General features: G+C 48.2%; 1 protein-coding gene across 12 annotated transcripts in view; it reads right to left on the reverse strand.

Annotated features, from left to right (window-relative positions):
• DENND1A (DENN domain containing 1A) overlaps window positions 1-17,839 on the reverse strand; it is a 665,083-nt gene that overhangs the window by 22,053 nt on the left and 625,191 nt on the right. For 8 of the 12 annotated variants that reach the window (XM_077144393.1, XM_077144391.1, XM_077144365.1 and 5 more), the window contains one exon: window positions 5,855-5,914. The exons of the other annotated variants lie outside the window; for them this stretch is intronic. In XM_077144393.1, coding sequence (XP_077000508.1) covers window positions 5,855-5,914 — 60 coding nt within the window. The remainder of the gene's footprint in view (window positions 1-5,854; window positions 5,915-17,839) is intronic. 12 annotated transcript variants of the gene reach the window in all.

A 17,839-nucleotide genomic window follows, 5' to 3' on the forward strand; every position in this document is an offset into this window, starting at 1 on the left:
TTTGTTTTAGGCTATACATATGTATTTTGCTCTTTTTACATGTGAGTTGCAAGATGCTTATTTTCCTCTCAAAATAAGAGGGAGAAAAGCAAATAATAGCATTAAGGATGCCAATAAAAATCAGTTTCCAGGGCACCCTGGGAGCCACCTTCCTGAGCACAGCTCAGCCTGGATGTTGCACGCACGGCGTGGCGACACTCAGCGGCACAGATCCAGTGCGAGGGACGGCAGTGGGCATATTTGAAAGGGGAAAACATACTGCTTCTTAATCCCTCAGCCTGGGCTTTAGTGACAAGATGGTATTTTTCTGACTTGCTGCCCCTGAAAGCCAAGGCACAGGCCCATAGAAAAAGATATTTTTCCTCACCCACCAGAGCCAGTGATGGGTGTTAGGCTATGAATTTCCAGGTGTCCTTAGAAGGTTACTCATTTGGTCTGATTATAGTACATGGCTTTAAATTTGGCACTGTCATGTCAGAACATTTCTAGCACCAGAGAGGGGCTGGGAGAAAGCCGAGTCTATCTGTGATTCTACTCCAATAAAGATGACTTGAGCAGGACAGCAGGAGCACCTGTATTCTCTCTGCAGATAAGGAGACCAAGGTAGCAAATGCCACAATGGCTGAGTTTCATCAACAAGGCAGTGAGGGAGAACACAAGTATGCACACACACACCATTTCCTGCCTGCTCTCTTCTCTGGATACCCCCCAGCAATTTGTGGGCAACACAGCACAATGGTTTAAGAACAGAGATTATACAAATTGGCTGCATAAAAGACAAATCTTCATGGAGTCTCATCAAGCCCTCAGGTCTCCGCATATCTGATCTAACCAGTTTTTCCTTTGGAGTGGCCAGTCTGATCTCAGCCTTTCTTTTGCAAATCAGAGAGGAGGTAAAAGCCAGATGCATTCTACAAAACTTGCTGCCTTCTTCTGTGGGGTTATTGTGATCATTCAGAGATGATGCAGAGAAAGTTCCAGCACGGGGTCTAGCACATAGTAGGGGCAAAATAAATGCTCAGTCTGCTTCTCTTTAATCTGGATTTCCTCTTCCTGTTAATAACAAAATGAAGCCTTCTGTGGGGAGAAGGAGGTTTGTCTCTGAATCGGAAGATAAGATCCCTGATGATGTTGTCCTTGCCTAGTCCTGGGCACAAAGCCTGGGATACGGAGGTCACTCAGGGAGATTTTTAAAAACAATGAATACTGCTGCTTGGAATCTAAGAAGTGAATGATAAATGTTACTAATATTGTCAGGGCCTGACTGCCACACAGCAGATATTCAGTAAACATTTGCTGAATAAATCAGTGGATAATTCCCCGATCCATTCTGACCCTGAATTGGTCTTCCAAGCCAGAGCTGGAATCCTCCCGCAAACAGGATGGCCTGGCTGGAATGAGCCCCAGACTTTTCCCCATACAGGCGGGTGTGCAGTTGGGGTGAGGAGAAATTCTGCTCCCGTCTCAGGAAGTCCTGGGGTGGGGGTCCGGGGAAAGGTCAGACATTAAGGCCTGTTAGTTCATCCTTGCACATGGCTGCTCCTTGCTACAATAAAGGAGAGTTAAGAATGTGAACTTGTGGCTGAAACGGGGGTGGGGTGGGGAGGGGGTAGGGATTAAGTTTGTGGCAACTTCGACTGAACTTGCAATGGGGTAAAACATGGGGAAAAAGAACAACAGAGCTAATTAGACGAGCTGAGCTGTCAGAGTGCCGCTGAATGGCTCAGCGCCAACAAACAAAAGGAATGGGTTGGCAATCAGCAGGATCGATGGAGGAGACTGCTTCATTAGGGATGATAAAACAGACAGAGCAGGGAGAAGGAAGGGGGAGGGGGTGGGGGGGGAGGGAGGGAGCCAAGGAAGGCAGGGGAGGGAGAGAAAGACACCACAGACCCAGAGACAGTCAATCACCCACACAGTTACAGACACACCTGACTGGTGTGGACAAAGCCAGACACAAAATGAGACTCACAAACAGACAACCATCCAGAGACACACAGAGTCACGGAGACTCCATCGTACATGCAGGCTCACAAATGCACACTCACAGAGGTGCGCACAAGAGGTGAAGGCGCATGCACGAACCACACACACACACACACACACACACACACACACACACACACACACACACAGGGTCATCGCAAACAGCTAGAGCCACAACCAGGCACAGACACACACAGAAATGGTTTAATTAAGCTTGAATTGCAGGACGATGCAGACAACTGGCCCGTCATATTTCAGCGCTCATATCCATCTTTCTGGGGTGCTTAGGAACGGTGGGGGCTGGGGATGAGGGAGAAAACCACACACACACACACAACTGCGACTGGCCCCACCAGTGTTAGGCTGCCAGCAGTGCCAGGGGAGAAAATGCTAAACAGGGATTTAGAGCTCTGTTCAAGGGGGACTTGAGGGGAAAGTTGGGAAACCAGCCAATTCCTCACTGGATTTAAAACCTGAGAAATCTAAGTCGGCAGGGTTAAATGTGTATTGAATACAAAAGCACCAAGTACATTTGATTTTAATGGTGAGCAAGAAATAATAAATACAAAGCTTATAAAGCACTTCACACGCGGGCTGACCACAGCCTGGCTCTCCCCTGCGTGCCCCAACCCTATTCCCCTTAATACACGAGACACTGGCAATGCTTTCTTCTGCTCTTTCCTTTCTCTTCTTTTTAAAAAGAAAATCCAAATCCTCTGCTGACATCTGAACTCCAGCCACAGGTGCCAGGCTACAAAGCTGCTCCCAGAAAGGCTCAATGGCTAGACCCCCACACCCTGCCACTCTGGGCTAACCACTGCACTTCTGCCCAGAATACTTGCAGCCTTTGCAAAACCTGGCTGGGGGCCCCATGGGGCCCAGGAATGGCTTGCAGAGGGGTGGGTGGTGGAGAAGAGGGGAGCGGGGGCAGGAGCTGGGCATCTCCTGGCTCTTGGCATAGAAGCTTGTAAATCTGTCCTCTTAAGGGTCCTAGGGCCCTGGGACTGTGGGACCCCAGAGAGCCAAAACCTTCTAGAACTCCTGTATTGGTCCCTTAGTGATCTTGCTTGGCATAAGTTGTTTGAGCTGTATGTCCATTTCATACCAGGGACTGTGCTAGGTGCTGTATGTATATGACCTCACCAACCCTGCCAGGGGGGTGTTGCTAAACCCATTTTACAGAAGATGAAACTAAGGCTCAGAGAAGGTAATGGTTTTGCCTGAGGTCACAGCCAGAAAGCGGCCAAGCTGTGATTCAAACCGAGCAGCCTTCTCTGACTTCTAAGCCCAGGAGAGCTGGTTGTCCTAGGCACACTGCCTCTTTGGTGCACCAAAAACCAAGGGAGGTACAGTCCTGAGAGCTGAGCTAGTCACCTCCTGCACCAGTGCCGTGGCAGAGGCAGCTGCTATTCAGGGCTTTCTCGTGGCAGTGTTTCTTACCAAGTCTGAGATGGCCAGTGGATGTGGTGGGCACTCACCCCAATCTGCAGAAGTCTCCACACTGCTGAGACTAAACAGAGTCTGCTGCAACTGTCTTTAAGACTTTAAGTTTTTCCAAAGAGATCAGTCCCACCTCAAATCACACTTTCCAAGAGATCTCCTGCCTGCCCTGGATCTTTAAGGGGAATTCTAAGAGCTGCCTACTGGATGACTCAGGTTTAAAGGGAGGCTGTTTGGTGGGGAGAGAGGAGAGGTCATGGAGAAAGGCAGGGCTCAAAGGCTGGGTTGGTCTCCCACCATCTCTGTGGTCCTGGCTGCAATTAAGGGAAACAATACCTGTCTCCCACAGTTTGTCCTAAGGATAAATGACACAATAATTATACATGTGCATTGCACAGTCCTAGACATATAAAAAGTGCTCAGCAAATGTTAAGGCGCTTCACCACCTCTATATCCCGGCCAGGACCTAACACTGTCCTAGAGATTCCAGATGAAGCCCAGGTGGCTGCCGATTCTTTTTTTTTTTTTTCTCTCAACTGAATATTCTGCCCCAGTACTTTATACTAAGTCCACCTCCATTTCCATGGAGATGAAGGTGGACAGGGAGTTTGGTGGTCTGGAAAGAACATGGGTTCTGGAGTCTAGTGATCCCATTTGCCAGTTGAAGGATTGAGGTTAAGTTACCAAGCACCAATTTTCTCAACTCTAAGGTGGGTGATGACATTCACAGGGCTAATTGTGAGGTTCAACGAGGATGACACACTTCAATATGATTAGCCAACCAGAGTCCTAGGCACATGGTGGTCATTAATAAGCTAACAAGCTGGGCCTTTCCATAGAAGTTGTAAAATTTAAAAGTCTGTTTGTTAAGAACTGTTAATGTGTTAGGCACTGTGCTAGGTGCTTTAAAAATGTTATCTACATTCACTCTCACAAAAACCTCTCTGAATGAGGGTATTTTACAGAGAGAAAAGTGAGGCTCAGAGAGCCTAAGTACTTTGCCCAAAGTCACAAAGCTCATAGGTGGTGGAATTGGGATTCAAACCTAGCTGTTGCCCAAATTCCTGTTGCTAATCACTGTACTGTCTCTCTCACAAAATCACATAAGGTTTGGCCCTGAAGGGGTTTCCTGTCCCCAAAGGGGCTTTTGTATGATTTCTACTGTTTGTGCTTTCCTTCTTATGACAGTGAGCAGAACCATTCTAGCTCTTGACAGCTGTGCTGCCAGAGGTTTGCACAAATCGGGGTTGGACTGGGGTAGAGGATGAAGCCATCACTGTGGCCATCCACCAAATGCAGACTCCCAACTGCCAGAGGTGATGGTGAAGTCCCCAGCCCGGGCCTCTAACTCCCTCACAAAGTAGGAAAGGGAAGGACAACAGTGCCACAGTACAGTCACCATCCACGCAGAGAGAAGCCACCCAATCACCTCGGGCGCATGCACTGCAGATTAAAAACAGACGCAATTCAGCCTGGTCACCTGCACCCCTCAGCCCCATACCTTTCCACAAGGCAGATTTGGACACGTGCATCTGAGAAGGCGAGAGGGGGTGGGATGCCAGTTTGTGGGGGAATCTGATCACAACTGGGTGGGAGCCCTGACCCCTTTTGCTTGGCTGCACGAGTGGTGGTTGCCTTGAACAACAGACAGAGAAGCTCTTCTCTTGGTAAACAGCCTTTGCCTGGATGGTCCTGGCAGGTTTCCCACTTTAAAGGCACCTGCTAAAGTTATTATACCTCAGCAGGGCCAAAGTCTGAGCTTACAAGGGAAAATGACTTCACCAGTGCTTGCTTAGCACAAGACCCACACCCACTCTTTTTCCATGGCATTTCTCTTTAAAATACATGGGTCTCTCTCCTGCCTTCACTCCATTCCCAGGTGTTGGTGGTTTACCACGTGTGTCCTGCTTTTCCACCCTCACTTTGCACTTTACTTGGGAAGGTGGATCTCCACATCCCGAGGCCTGGAAGAGGGCGCAGCCTCCACCCTTGGGAAGGTACATCAAATGCATTCCCAAACCGAGATCTGGCGGGAACACGAGCCCTGCTGCCAGACTTCTGTTTCCTTTGTGAGGAAGAAGCTTTTGGAACAAGGCTTTACTGTTCATTGCCTAGAAATATGGATCAACCTCCGAGATTTGTTCAAATGATGCACACACGGCAAACACACCACACAGGAGCTACCCAGCTACCTACCACGCTGACCTGAGAGTTGCCGAACTTGTTCAGAAAAAAAGGAGAGAGAGAGAGAGAGAAGCCCAGAAAATACAAGTCCAGGTTCATGCCACGCAGAGAGGGAAGCTGGAAACGTAATTCCATCTTTCTTTTGCAAGGCAGGAAAATTCAAAACTCCTAAGGTTTAGTCAGGCTGAGGGAGAGTGGCTCAGGCAGTGTTAGGTGGGGAAGGGCAGAACCACCGGCTACTCACGGGCCTCGACGAGCGCTGTATCTTGGGAGGCGGTGGTCGAGTGGGACCGAGTCTTTGTGGCTGTATTAAAGTGGAAACTTAAAACATCAGTACACACTGAGATGGCTCGATGGATTTCCACAGTCAGCCTGAGAAGAAGCATTCAGGTACCTGAGGCAGAACCAGAGGGCCTTGACGCCTCCTACCCACTCACCCCCCCCAGAGTCCAACTGGTCACTGGGTTCTGCAGATTTCATTTTCTGAGTTTGTTCCTCTTCTAATTTTTAGTTCTGGTCTTGCCTCTCGCATGGATTACTGCAGTCATCTCCCAACAGGGCTCCCTGCCTGGTCTCCATCTCCAGTCCATTCTTGGCCAAGGGAGAGTCTCTCTAAAATGCGATCTGACCATGCCATGCCCATGCTTCAAGATCTGTGATGCTCCCTCCCAGCCTTGCGTGACACCTGAAGTCCCTAGTTGGCATTCCAAATCCTCCAGGATTGGGCCCTGCCATGCCCCACACAGACCCTTCTCAACCTTCAACCATGCCCACCCACAGATGCTCAAATGGAGCAGGACTCTCTTGCCTGCTTTCCTGCCCACCCCTCAGGGTGGAATGACCTACCACATCCTCATTTGCCTGGCAAATGCGTACTTGTTCTAAAAGACTCTGCCCAGGAATAGTCAGTTGCTTTCAGGAAGCTTCCCTGACTCCTGGCCAGGTCAGATGCTGCCTCTGGTGCTCTCCGCCCCTTACCCAGTGTTCCCTGCCACCTGCCATGTGGGATTTATCACACAGTACCCAACCCACCCATGTACTACCTTTGGAATGTTCATTTCCTTGAAATAATGAATTACTGTGCCTGCAGAAGTTTTGTAGGACTTCGAAAATATAGCAACTCAATAAATCGCTGATAAACATATCAAATTTGCACAAAGAGTTTGGTTTTTGATATCATGATTTGAAATCAAGACCCACAGAGTATAGACTTCTTGGTTCTACTCTCAAACCCTTTATCTTGAGTGCCAAGCTTTGTCCTCTCAACAGCCTGCCCATCTAGATGCTTTGACTAGGTATGGGAGGTGGGGAAGCATAGCAAAGAAAGTAAAAATCCATACTAGACCAAGACCACACACTTATAGCAAACTCTGGGGGCTTCCAATTGCTTCCTTCTCATCCATCTGCTCAGATCATGAAAGTCCATCACTGTATGACAAAGTCTAGACCTGCCCTGTTCAAACCAGGAGTCACTAGCTACATGTGGCAAGTTCCAATTAAGATGTAAGTGTAAGAGACACATTGGATTTCAGAGATTTAGTATGAAAAAGAATGCAAAATACCATGATAATTTTCATACTGATTATATGTTGAAATGCTAATATTTTGGATATATTGGGTTACATAAGATGTATTATTAATTTCACCTGTTTTTATTATTTTTTCATGCAGCTACTAAAACATTAAAATTATCATATGTGGCTCACATTTCTCTTGGACAATGCTGATTTAGAGAGTCACTTGGGAGAAGTGATACTTCAGATAACGGACACCTTAGAACTAATTTTTTATATCAGAGTCCTGGAGTATGGGGGCCATGTCTCAGGTGTCCCTGGATCCCACAGGGCCTGCCAGAGTAGCCTGAGGGGAGTACTTGCAGAGGGACTTGTTGGAGATTTGGGTAACCTTGCTTATTGAGGGCACATCTAGATAGAAATACACTATGGCTTCCCAAATCCTCTGCCATCAGCTGGGAGGGAACCTCATGCTTCGTGTCTCAGTTGAATGCTACCTGGGGGGACAGGGTAGGGGGAGAGGGTGGGGTGATGATACTGCCTGGAGACACGGTCACTGTCGCCCACTGAATCATGTTTTCCCACCTTCTTGGCTACAGACAAAGCTGGAACGGAGCCCCCCCAGCTCATAGTGCTCATGAAGGAGTAAAAGGACAGGGAACCCACGCCCTTCACAGGGTAACAGGCTCTCAGCAGGGCCTGTGTCAGGGTCAATATGACCCCCTCCCTCCTAGCCTCATCCACTCTACTTCTGGGTGACCCTCTTCTCCACTTCCACTGCCCTGCTCCAGGTCAGGCTCCGTATCCTCTCCCCGGGATATCACCATTCTGTTGGGGCAGCAGTGCGGCAGGGCGCTTCGGAGGCAGCCTCTGGGGGTGGAGAGCCTCTGGATGGATCCCCAACTCCCTCCCTTACTCTCTATATTACTATGGGCCCATTATTTAACCATCCCGGGTCTTACTTTTCTCATCTGTAAAGTGCAGGCAATAACACTACCTTTTGGAGAGGACTGCTAGGAAGATTCAGTGAGATGATACATGTCAAATTCTTCATACAGTGCTGGACAATAGATATTAGTGACAGTTAACATTAGCAAGTTTCCCTGTCTTGAGCCTCTCTCCCTCCCAATCCGCCTTCTGTACTTGTTTACGAGGTCTTAAAAAACAAAACGCACATCTACTGTGCATTTTCTAGCTTACACTATCTCAGTGGAGGCCAGCATCTCCCAAGGTGTCTTCTGAGATATACCATCCTGGCAGATGCAGTGTATGAAGGGAAGAAAAGGGGGTCCCGTAGTCACATAAGTCTGGAAAACGCTGTCTACTGTCTTGGCCCTTTTAGAGACTCATATTGCACATCAGCACAGAAAAGGCTGCTACATTTCATGAAAACTTCTACGCCCGCCCCCAAACAAAAAAACACACAAACACCTATTAAGTCTTTTTCTGTTTGTTTTTTAAGTTCCGTTTCTTAAATTTATTTGAACATAGGCTCTCTTTCTCTCTAACATTCCCTAACATCCCCTGGTAAATGCTGCCTGGTGCTAAGTGAAAGAAGTCAGACACAAAAGGTCATATATTGTATAATTCCATCATACGGAATATCCAGAACAGATAAATCATAGAGACAGAAAGCAGTTTTGTGGTTGCCAGGGGCTGGAGGAAGGAGTTAATGGAGGAACAACTGTTTAATGGATGCAGGGTTTCCTTTTAGGGAGATAAAAACATTTTGGAACTAGACAGAGGCGATGGTTGGACAACACTGTGAACATACTAAATGACACAATTGTTCACTTTAAAATGGGTGAAATTTAAGATTTACGTTATGTATAGTTCAACTCAAATTACAAAAAAAAAGCGGCCCTGGCTATTTCAGATTCTGGCTCCTACCAAGCTCTGCAACCCAGTTTCTGGCACCTTCCCTGCCTATCTTCCCCCACCCCTGCCCCTCCTCCTCCCATCCAGCCCTGCTCACCCATTTTTCTCCCTGAATGCCTCATGTTCTCCTGTGTTTTCATGCTGGTCCCTTTGCCTGGATCATCCTTCCTTTTGTCTCACTCTCGATGGCTCTTATTTATCCTTCATCAGGCTCAAAGACCACCTCTTCCAGGAGGCCCCCCTGCCTGCCCCCTTTCCCTGAGCAGTGTTGGGTTTGATGCTCTGCCACCATGTATCCACAGTCGTGGCACTTCGCACAAAGGATTGTAATTATCTGTTTACTTGTCTCATTTCTCTCTTCATTCTGGTGTCTGGTATAGTTCTGGGTACATAATAGGTGCTCAGCAAATGATTTTTGGCCTAAACTTCCTAGCATAAAAGAGAAACTCAACAAATGCTAATTCTCCAGGTTCTGTAATTAACCTTTTTTTTTCATTTGATGAGGAGGTCTTGGTTCTTTTGCAATTGAATTTATAAATAGTAGGAGGAAAGTAGCTTCTTAACCCAGTCAACCTAGAAGGTAGCAGAGCAACCTGGTGGTGGTGGGGGCAGTTTAAAGATGCCAAGAAAGGGTAATGTGGTACAAAGTGTCTTGTGCAACCAGATAAACACAAAATCTGGCAAAAAACCACTAAGAACAGGAAAGCACATTGCTCTGCTGTTATCTGCGGAGTTTTCCCTGCATTTGCCAGTGCTGGGAGTCACCAGAGGAAATGGACATAGAGGCAGGAGTGGTTGTGGGGAGGGAGCTGTACCCCCTAATTGCAAGCATACTCTGATGCTGGAGCACATGACAGGGACACCTTCCTGGGGCGGCCACCTGAAGAAAGGTGAACTCCGGGTGACTGGGCATTAAAAACTCCCTGGGCCTGGGGGGCAGGGAGAAGTGGACAGTTACACTAACTATCAGGATGCCCTGCCAAGGAGCCCACAGCCTCTGGGGACCTGCATTGCTCCCAGACAACCAGGCATCTGGATATGACCACAGGATCTAATGGTGATCATGTGAGAAACAATCTTAGATTTAGAGTAGAACCCTCCTGGCTCCAGCAGAAGCAGGGCTCTAGGCCTGGCTTGTAAGCCAGTGGCTTCCCTGGGCCTCGGCATTCTCATCTATCAGTGCACTCATGGGACCCCCACTGCAGGGATGCTGGACATACAGGGTACTTCACACAGGGAGGGCTCACCAGGAATGTACTACTACGAGGTTGCTTCTGCTTCTGGGGAAGCAGTGAGGCACTGTTTCCCAAATATGCTGGGGTGGATGACAACTGGGGACACAGGCTGGGGACACTGAATACTCTGGGGACAATTAGAACAGGCCACAGGGGATGAGTGGTGGTGATTGGGAGGCAAGGGCAGGGGGTAAAGAGAAAAGGCTGGGAGGGGTCAACTCAGAAAAAAACCACCATTTTCTAGAAAGTGGCCCAAGTGCTAAGGAAGTTGGACCCAAGATTAGCTGAAAGTGGGGATTGTGACAGTGTGAGGTGAAACTCAAGAAGACTGCACGGCTGGCCAAGATGTCACTCAGTGAACATCCATGGGGCATTTACCCTGAGCCAGGAGCAGTTTCTCCCCATATGATTGAGTGCTCCCTGAGCATCACGTTATATATGATTCCCAATTCTCTGGATGGATCAAAATGCAGTGACAGCAACTGCTATTTCTCCAGTGAGTTAAAAAAGGTTGGGCCTTTCGCAATCTGTTGTGGAGAAGAGTTCAATTCTACAATTCATGTGGCACCTCCTGAGCTGGGCCATGACTGGAGAGCTGGGAGGACTGAAGGCTACAAAATGGTCAACACAAAGCGCCAGGTTCCCTGCAGGGGAAGGGTGGAAGGATTCTTGCTGTGTACGTTCTTGGAACATCTATTTTGGGCCAGGGCCCAGGGATTCAGAGATAAATAAGACACAGTCCTGGTCCTTAAGAAATGTATAGTTTAGTGAGATTTGACCTCCATCACATAAGAAATAGAGTGGAAAGAGTATTTGTGGGCTAAAACACCAAGAAATATACTTTGGGTTAGAAAGCCATGGATTAATTTCTTGGTTCTGTCATTTTCTAGTTAGATTCCATCTCGGCTCAGCCACTTGGGCAAGTTATTTAACCTCCCTGAGGCTCAGTTAAGACTTCTATAAAATGGAAATAACCCCTGAGTCATAATCAGTGCTGTGAGGACTAAAGCTCTATGATGCTCTGGGATCCTGATGAAGAAATGGGACCATACACTTCTCTGTCTCCTTGCCAAACTCACAGTTTTTCCCAGAAAAGTCCTGTGTATGTGAGGGCCTTGATTTTCTAAAGGGTGTGAAGTCAGCAAGGCTTTATTGAAGGAGACTAGATTTTAATAATAATCTCTTCTATTTATATGATGTGCTTCCTTTTCGAAGCATTTCTACTTCTCTCCTTTGAGCCTCACACCCCATGGTGAGGCAAGTTAGGGAAGAATTATTTCCCTGTTATAGAGAAAAGGGATAAGAGGCCCAGAGAGGTTAAGGGACTAGCATGTGGTCACACAGCTAGTAGTGGGAACTAAACCCAGCAGGTATTCTTAGTCTATTGTGCTATCCTTTTCAAGTAAAATTTCCAAAGTCATCTAGAATCCTTTCTGACCTATTTTGTCTAATCCTTGACCCTTCTGAAGTTAGAGGCTGTTCTTAGAGGTATGTGCCTTAGAGGAAAGGCCACGCAAAGAGTGACTGAATCTTCTCCTTCCACATTTGGGCATCTCTTTCCAGGGCCTTCCAAAGGAGGCACGCGATTCATTTATTCACTCATTCAACAAACAGTGGGGTCTATTCTATGGCAGGTACAGGGGTACAGCATGAACAAGACATGGATCCTCCTCTCAAAGGACACCACTCTGATGGTGTCTGATGGAGGGGATAGGCAAATCAAGAACAAGTTAGAATGCAAGTGGGACAGAGGGATGGAAGTAGAAAGGAAGTACTCTTATTCCTGATGGAGGTGGTAGATAATTCAGAGTCAGCTTCTTAGAGGAGGGGACCTGAGTTGAGATTTGAAAGGCTAGCAGTGCTCTAGAGGGCAGAGGACACAACTAGGATGGAGGTGTGGAGGTATGAGAAGTCATGGTGCATCACAGGGGAGAGCCACAGTGGCCTAGTAAAGCCTTGAGTGAATGTGATGATGGGGCAGACTGAAATCTTGGAGAAATTGTTGGGTATCAGATAATATAGGGTCTTGATTGTCTGGCTAAGAAGTTTGGATTTTCTCCTAAGAACAGTGGAAGGGATTTAAGCAGAGAAGGACACTGAACAAGAGAGACCTTAGTGTCCTTGGTGTAGAGGATGGATGGGTAGGCCTCTAAAGACAGACATTCTCCTCCTGTGAGAGGTCTGCTTAAGCCTCCATCTTGTCAATGCACCACCCCTGGCCAGGTGACTGCTGGGTTGTGTGTGCAACCGTGATAGAGGGTAAGGCCAAAGTGTGATTGATGTGGCAGCCCCAGAAAAAAGAGGTACTCTTTGGCCTCTGCCAGTTTCTGCCTGGTCCTGGGCATCTATATCTGTCAGCCCTGTGGGCTAGGTGAGTATGCTCACTGGATATGAAACCTACATTTATGAGGACAGCATCTGATTTGCAGTTAATTTGTTGATGCAGCAAAACATATTGTTTCCAAAAGGTCAGGAGGGGAAGCCCTGTTAGAATATCAAGTTAATTTCCTGGGCAGCATGGATGAGTAGGCATCCCACATGGGGCTGCAGGGAGGGAAATACTCAACTACTGGGTGCTGACTCCGGGGCAGAGAGCACAGTGTGTTTTGGGGTGGAGTGGGGGTGTTCACTCAGGAGCAGGACTGCCTGTGCTGTGGGCGGGCCAAAGCACTTCCTACCCACTGTGGTCCTAAGGCCACCCCAGCTGCTGGCATACTTTGAGCTCAGAGAATACTCACACAGGGAAGTAGGACTATTACCCTTGTTTTACAAATGAGGGTGGCTAGGATTTGCCCAGGGTCCCATAGAGATAGTTTATGACAGGTCTTTGGGAGAGGGTCAAAGGGCTCATCTCAAGTTAATTAGGACTGGGGCAAGGACCCTGTGCTGTGTATGTGTATGCATGTGTGTGTGTATGTGTGTGTGTGTGTGTGTGTGTGTGTGTGTGTGTGTGTTGCTGTTTAGTAACAAATGTGGATTCAGTCAATCAACAATGAAGGGCACACGTACTACTTTTATCTTTACAACAGCCTGCAAGGTTAGATTCAGCACCCCCATTTCACTGCTGGGAAAGCAGGTTTTGTAGGGGGACAGGGGAAACCCAAGGCCACACAGAAGATGAAATGTCCAAGACAGCAGGAAGATAGGCCAGATCTCAAGTGGGGATCAGTGGCGCTGGGAAGGTGGTGGAAGAGAACAGATGCCTAAAGCCACAAGGCCCAAGCAGCTTTGCTAAGGCTGAGGGCCCTAAATGCCAAGCTTGGGGTAGGGGTGCAGGGAGCAGGGAAGGTTTCCTTCCCAAGGGGCAGCTAGGCCCCTGCAGCTCTCCTTCAAGAGCTGAAGAAGGTGGAGTCTGCTCAATGACAGCTGGCGCCTCCAAGGCTGGCCCCAAAGGAGGTCTCAGATCCTTTGTGTCGACTGCATTCTGATTTGTGCTTCCTGTCCAGGTACCCATGTAGCCCAGATGGAGGAGGCCCAGAGGCTCTGGGGTCCCTGAAGGGGAAGCTGGATAGTCTCTGGAGATTTTTCAGTTGGTCCCAGGGACGCACCCCAACCAGATATGGTGCCAGGAATGAGAGGATAAGAGCGCACATGCACAATTAAACTCTATCACTGTTTAACGAGGAAAGAATCATCTGGTTAATTTTCCTGGCTAGTAGCCACATCAATGCTCTGACCTACACATGAAATGGACCCAGTGGGGAGGGGAGGATGAAGCTTTCTGCAGCTTCACAAAGGGCCTGTGGGCTGAGAGCAAGGCTCCTCTACTCTTTGGGACTGGAAACCTGCCATTATGCAAGGTATGGAAATAAAAGAGGGCTTCTTTTGATATGCCTCCAAAAAGGAGCATATTGAAGCTATATTTTTGTGGAGTGTCTCCTTTGAAATGCCCAACAAGTTCTCTCAGGTACAGCTAGTGCCCGTCCCTCAACTCCTGTCATTATTTTCAATCCTTTTGGTCCAGCCTTGACAAGAGCTGTTCTTGCTTGTTGGGGAGGATCGAATGCTTCCCTCCACTTCAGGGTTTCAGCAAGGACAGCTAGAGGAGACCAGACCCTGGTGACACACAGCAGGAAATCCTGGGAGCCTAGTGCCTGAAATACTTTCAGAAGTAGCCAGCTATCATTTTGGAGGGATCATCTTTGTCAGATGTTATGGTTGAAGAAGACATTTCCATCTTGTGAATGCCCATCCAGAGTAACAAAGAGGTGCCTCTTCATGGGAAAGGAAGGGAAGATGGAAGGGGCACTCACTTTAGGGCACCCAGGCATTCATTACCTAGAATATTCTGGTCAGTCTTAATGACTCTGGGATGGAGGCACTATTTTGATTCCTATTCTATAGACAGGGAAGCTGAGACCTCTTGCCCAAATTTAGACAACAAGAGATGAAGCCTCTTGCCCAAATTCACACAATGTAGCTGGGGAAGTTGGGGGTGGGTGGGCTGTGATTCATTCTCTGGTAGTCTGGCTTCAAAGTAAGGTTTCAACATGCCCTACAACTTGCTATCCTGAAGTGCCACCTGTGCAGGTTGCTTTCTGGATTTAAGATGGCCCCTCAAGGAAAAGTGGCAGCACCTGCCACTGGTTCTGTATGCAATCATCTTTGGAGAGGGTATGCTTAGGGTTCAGGCGCTCATCAGTTGCCTCAACAAGTCACTTTCCGAGGCCATTCTCTCAGGCCGGGCCTGGGCACTTTCTTTGCTGTGAGTGAGTGCTCAGCTGAAAGCCGTCTCAGACTGGTCCTGAAGAGCAGTGCATTCTTCCCCAATGTTGACAGGAGTAGTATTTTGTAGTGGTGCTGGTTAATTTGTAGTGGCATTTGTGGTTTGAAGCCTTGTCAAGATCCCTGATTACTTCCCGTGCAAGAAGCTCGGCTGATGGGGAAGTTCACATGCTGAACAAAAGCAGCGAGGCAGCTGTGAGGGAAGGCTGCGAGGGGGCCGGGTGACCCTGGCTGCTTGGGGGACAGGGGCAGGGGAGGAGGGAAGGCCAGCAGTGGGGCTGGGGGAGGGGAGCCTTTTGTTTTTAGTCGGGTGCAGCTGCACAGTCTGAATAGGTGGCATCCCATTGGTGGCCAGAGGTCTAGTACCAGATGCGGCCGGCGGCTGGGTAGGGGCATGGAGATTTGCTCACGTGTGCCATTCTCTACCTAGAAAGAAACAGGAGGCAGGCACTTTCCTGGCACTTATACCAGGATGGTCACCTGGGATGCCGTTAAGGGTGCCAGGGAGACATTCCCAGGAGGTGGGGAATGCACGGTGGGGTTAGAGGAGGGGCTTTCAGATGCATTATCCTGCTCTGATAGCATCAGGTCTACTGGTTTTTATCTCTTGCTATATACAGGGCCCTGTGCTAGGAGCTCTCTACATGTAAGGTTTCTAATGATCTCAATAATGCTGAAAAGAAGATGAAAACCCCATTTTACATATGAAGAAACTGAAGCTGTGTGGCTCAATGCCTTGCCTAGGCCAGGCCTCACAGCTAACAGGTGGCAGAGCCAGGATCCACCTCTAGGTTTGTCTTAGCCTGAAGAAGCCCACACTCCTTCCACCAGCCCAATACACAAAGAGCAGAAGAAAGGTGTTGAAACATATCTCCCTGAGACCGAGGGTGCTCCTCCCTCCCTGGGAGTACCTTCCAACCCCGTGACATCCTCTGAGCTTTTTGTCCTGCTAAGTCTTTCCCGACCTCACAGAGAGCTTGGTCTTTGCAGCTACAAGCATTTCACCAGGTCAGTGATCCCTACTTGAGAGTTTGCTCCATGCATTTAAGGGCCAGAGCCAGCTCAGCAAAATCAAGGATAATTTATCATCACTGGAATGATGTCCACCCCATACAGTATATGCCACTAGGAAATTAAAATAAAAACCTTCCCCTGATTTTGCAGTTGTACAAAGAGGAATGCATAGCATCCTCTAGAAAGGGAGCACAGTGACTGCTCTCAGGCCAGGCAAATAAACAGCTTCCAAATTGCTCTCCCTGCCAGCAGTGTCCACCCAGTCCACTGTTGCCCAGCGGAGCGCTCTAAAGCAGGGAACTGCTCATGTCCCTGTAGATAGTCCTCGGCAGGCCCTTCAAGATTCAGCCTCATCTCTGAACCCGCCCACAAGCAGCCCCCTCTTTCTAGCCCTACAAAGATCCTGTCCTGCCCCCTCAAATGCCACCAGCCTTCACACCATACTGGCTGCTCTGTATGCCCTTCCCTCTTCCCCACCTGGCTCAATCCCTGCTCACTCTTCAAGATGCTATTGCCTTCCTGAGAAACCTCCCTTCTCTTCCTGGCTCGATAAGAGTCTGTCCTTCCTTCCTCTTGTACCTCCCTTAAGGAAGCTCCTAAATCCTGCACCATAAACACATAAGGTGTTCTATTCCCTCTAAGGGGTGGGCTTATTGAGGATGACACTGTGATCAGTTCATATCTGGACCCCTGGCTCCGGGCACAAGACCTGGTGTGTGATAAGTGCAGCAGGAATGTTTTTGCCAAGAGTGTGAAACCAGCATCAAATCATCAGTAAGGCCATCGTAAAGATTTGAATAAGACCAAACCAGTCACTGTGCCCATCAGTTGAGATACTCTGTCCACAAGGCGGGCAACATTTCTGGTGAGCTTTGATCAGGAAAAAACTCTCAAACTACAGGTATCCTGGGCCTAACAGGTTGAGCCCCATGGCCATCCCCAAAAGCAAGAGACTTTTTGAGTAGAATGCAAAAGTGTGAAGCAACAGGAAGCTTAGATGTGAAATATCTCCAACTTTCCCCAGTGTGTCTGTTAAAGAAAGACAGTCAGGTTCACTAGACAGTTTTTTTTTTTCTCCCTCCCTTGGAACAAATGGATGGAGAACGTGGGTTTAAAATTCCTGGACCCTGGAATACATTTCTATCTGTGTCAGAGTCTACCCATCCACCGCCTCAGCAGAGTTTAAAATCCTAGCTAATAGGTTAACAACTGTTTTTCTTCAGCTTCAAATGAAGAATATCAGAAGGCTGGGGGAATATGCAGCTCTCCAATTTGTACGGACTGCACACAGCTCCCTGCAATGTGTGTTTGACAGGACTGACATTTTGTACCGCTGTGAGATGGGAAAACGTGTGACATTTTTATTCATGGTGGCGTACGCCCTTGTAATGATCAGCTCTGGTCGATGTGCTTACCGCAGCAGCCCCTGAGCCCTCGGAGAACAAACAGGAACCCAAGGTGCCAGCAGTTCGACTGCCTTATTAAACACCGCCAGGATCCTAACGAAGACCAACTGCTGGAAAATCTCACTGTCAAATCCTCAAGGACATTGTCAGTGCACAGCTAACTGCATATATTTTTCATTTAAAATACTGAAATCCAGTATTGTGCCATTACAGCTGAGGGGAGGGGCACCAACTCCAGTGGCCATTCTGTCAGCTGCTTCTTCTGAGCTCCAGATGCTAAAACCAGATGCCCAGTGGGGTTCAGAGCTCAAAAAGGGGCAGCAGAGACAGGGAAGTGACTTCCTGCAAACCCAGCCCTACCTTTAGGGTGAATGGCTGAAAGTTACAGGGCTCTTGTAAGAGTCACTTGGAAAGTCAACCTACTGGCTCCCTTCACAAGCAAAAGTGAATCTGCATA

Source organism: Tamandua tetradactyla, chromosome 2, assembly GCF_023851605.1.
Source record: "Tamandua tetradactyla isolate mTamTet1 chromosome 2, mTamTet1.pri, whole genome shotgun sequence".
NCBI lineage: Eukaryota > Metazoa > Chordata > Mammalia > Pilosa > Myrmecophagidae > Tamandua > Tamandua tetradactyla.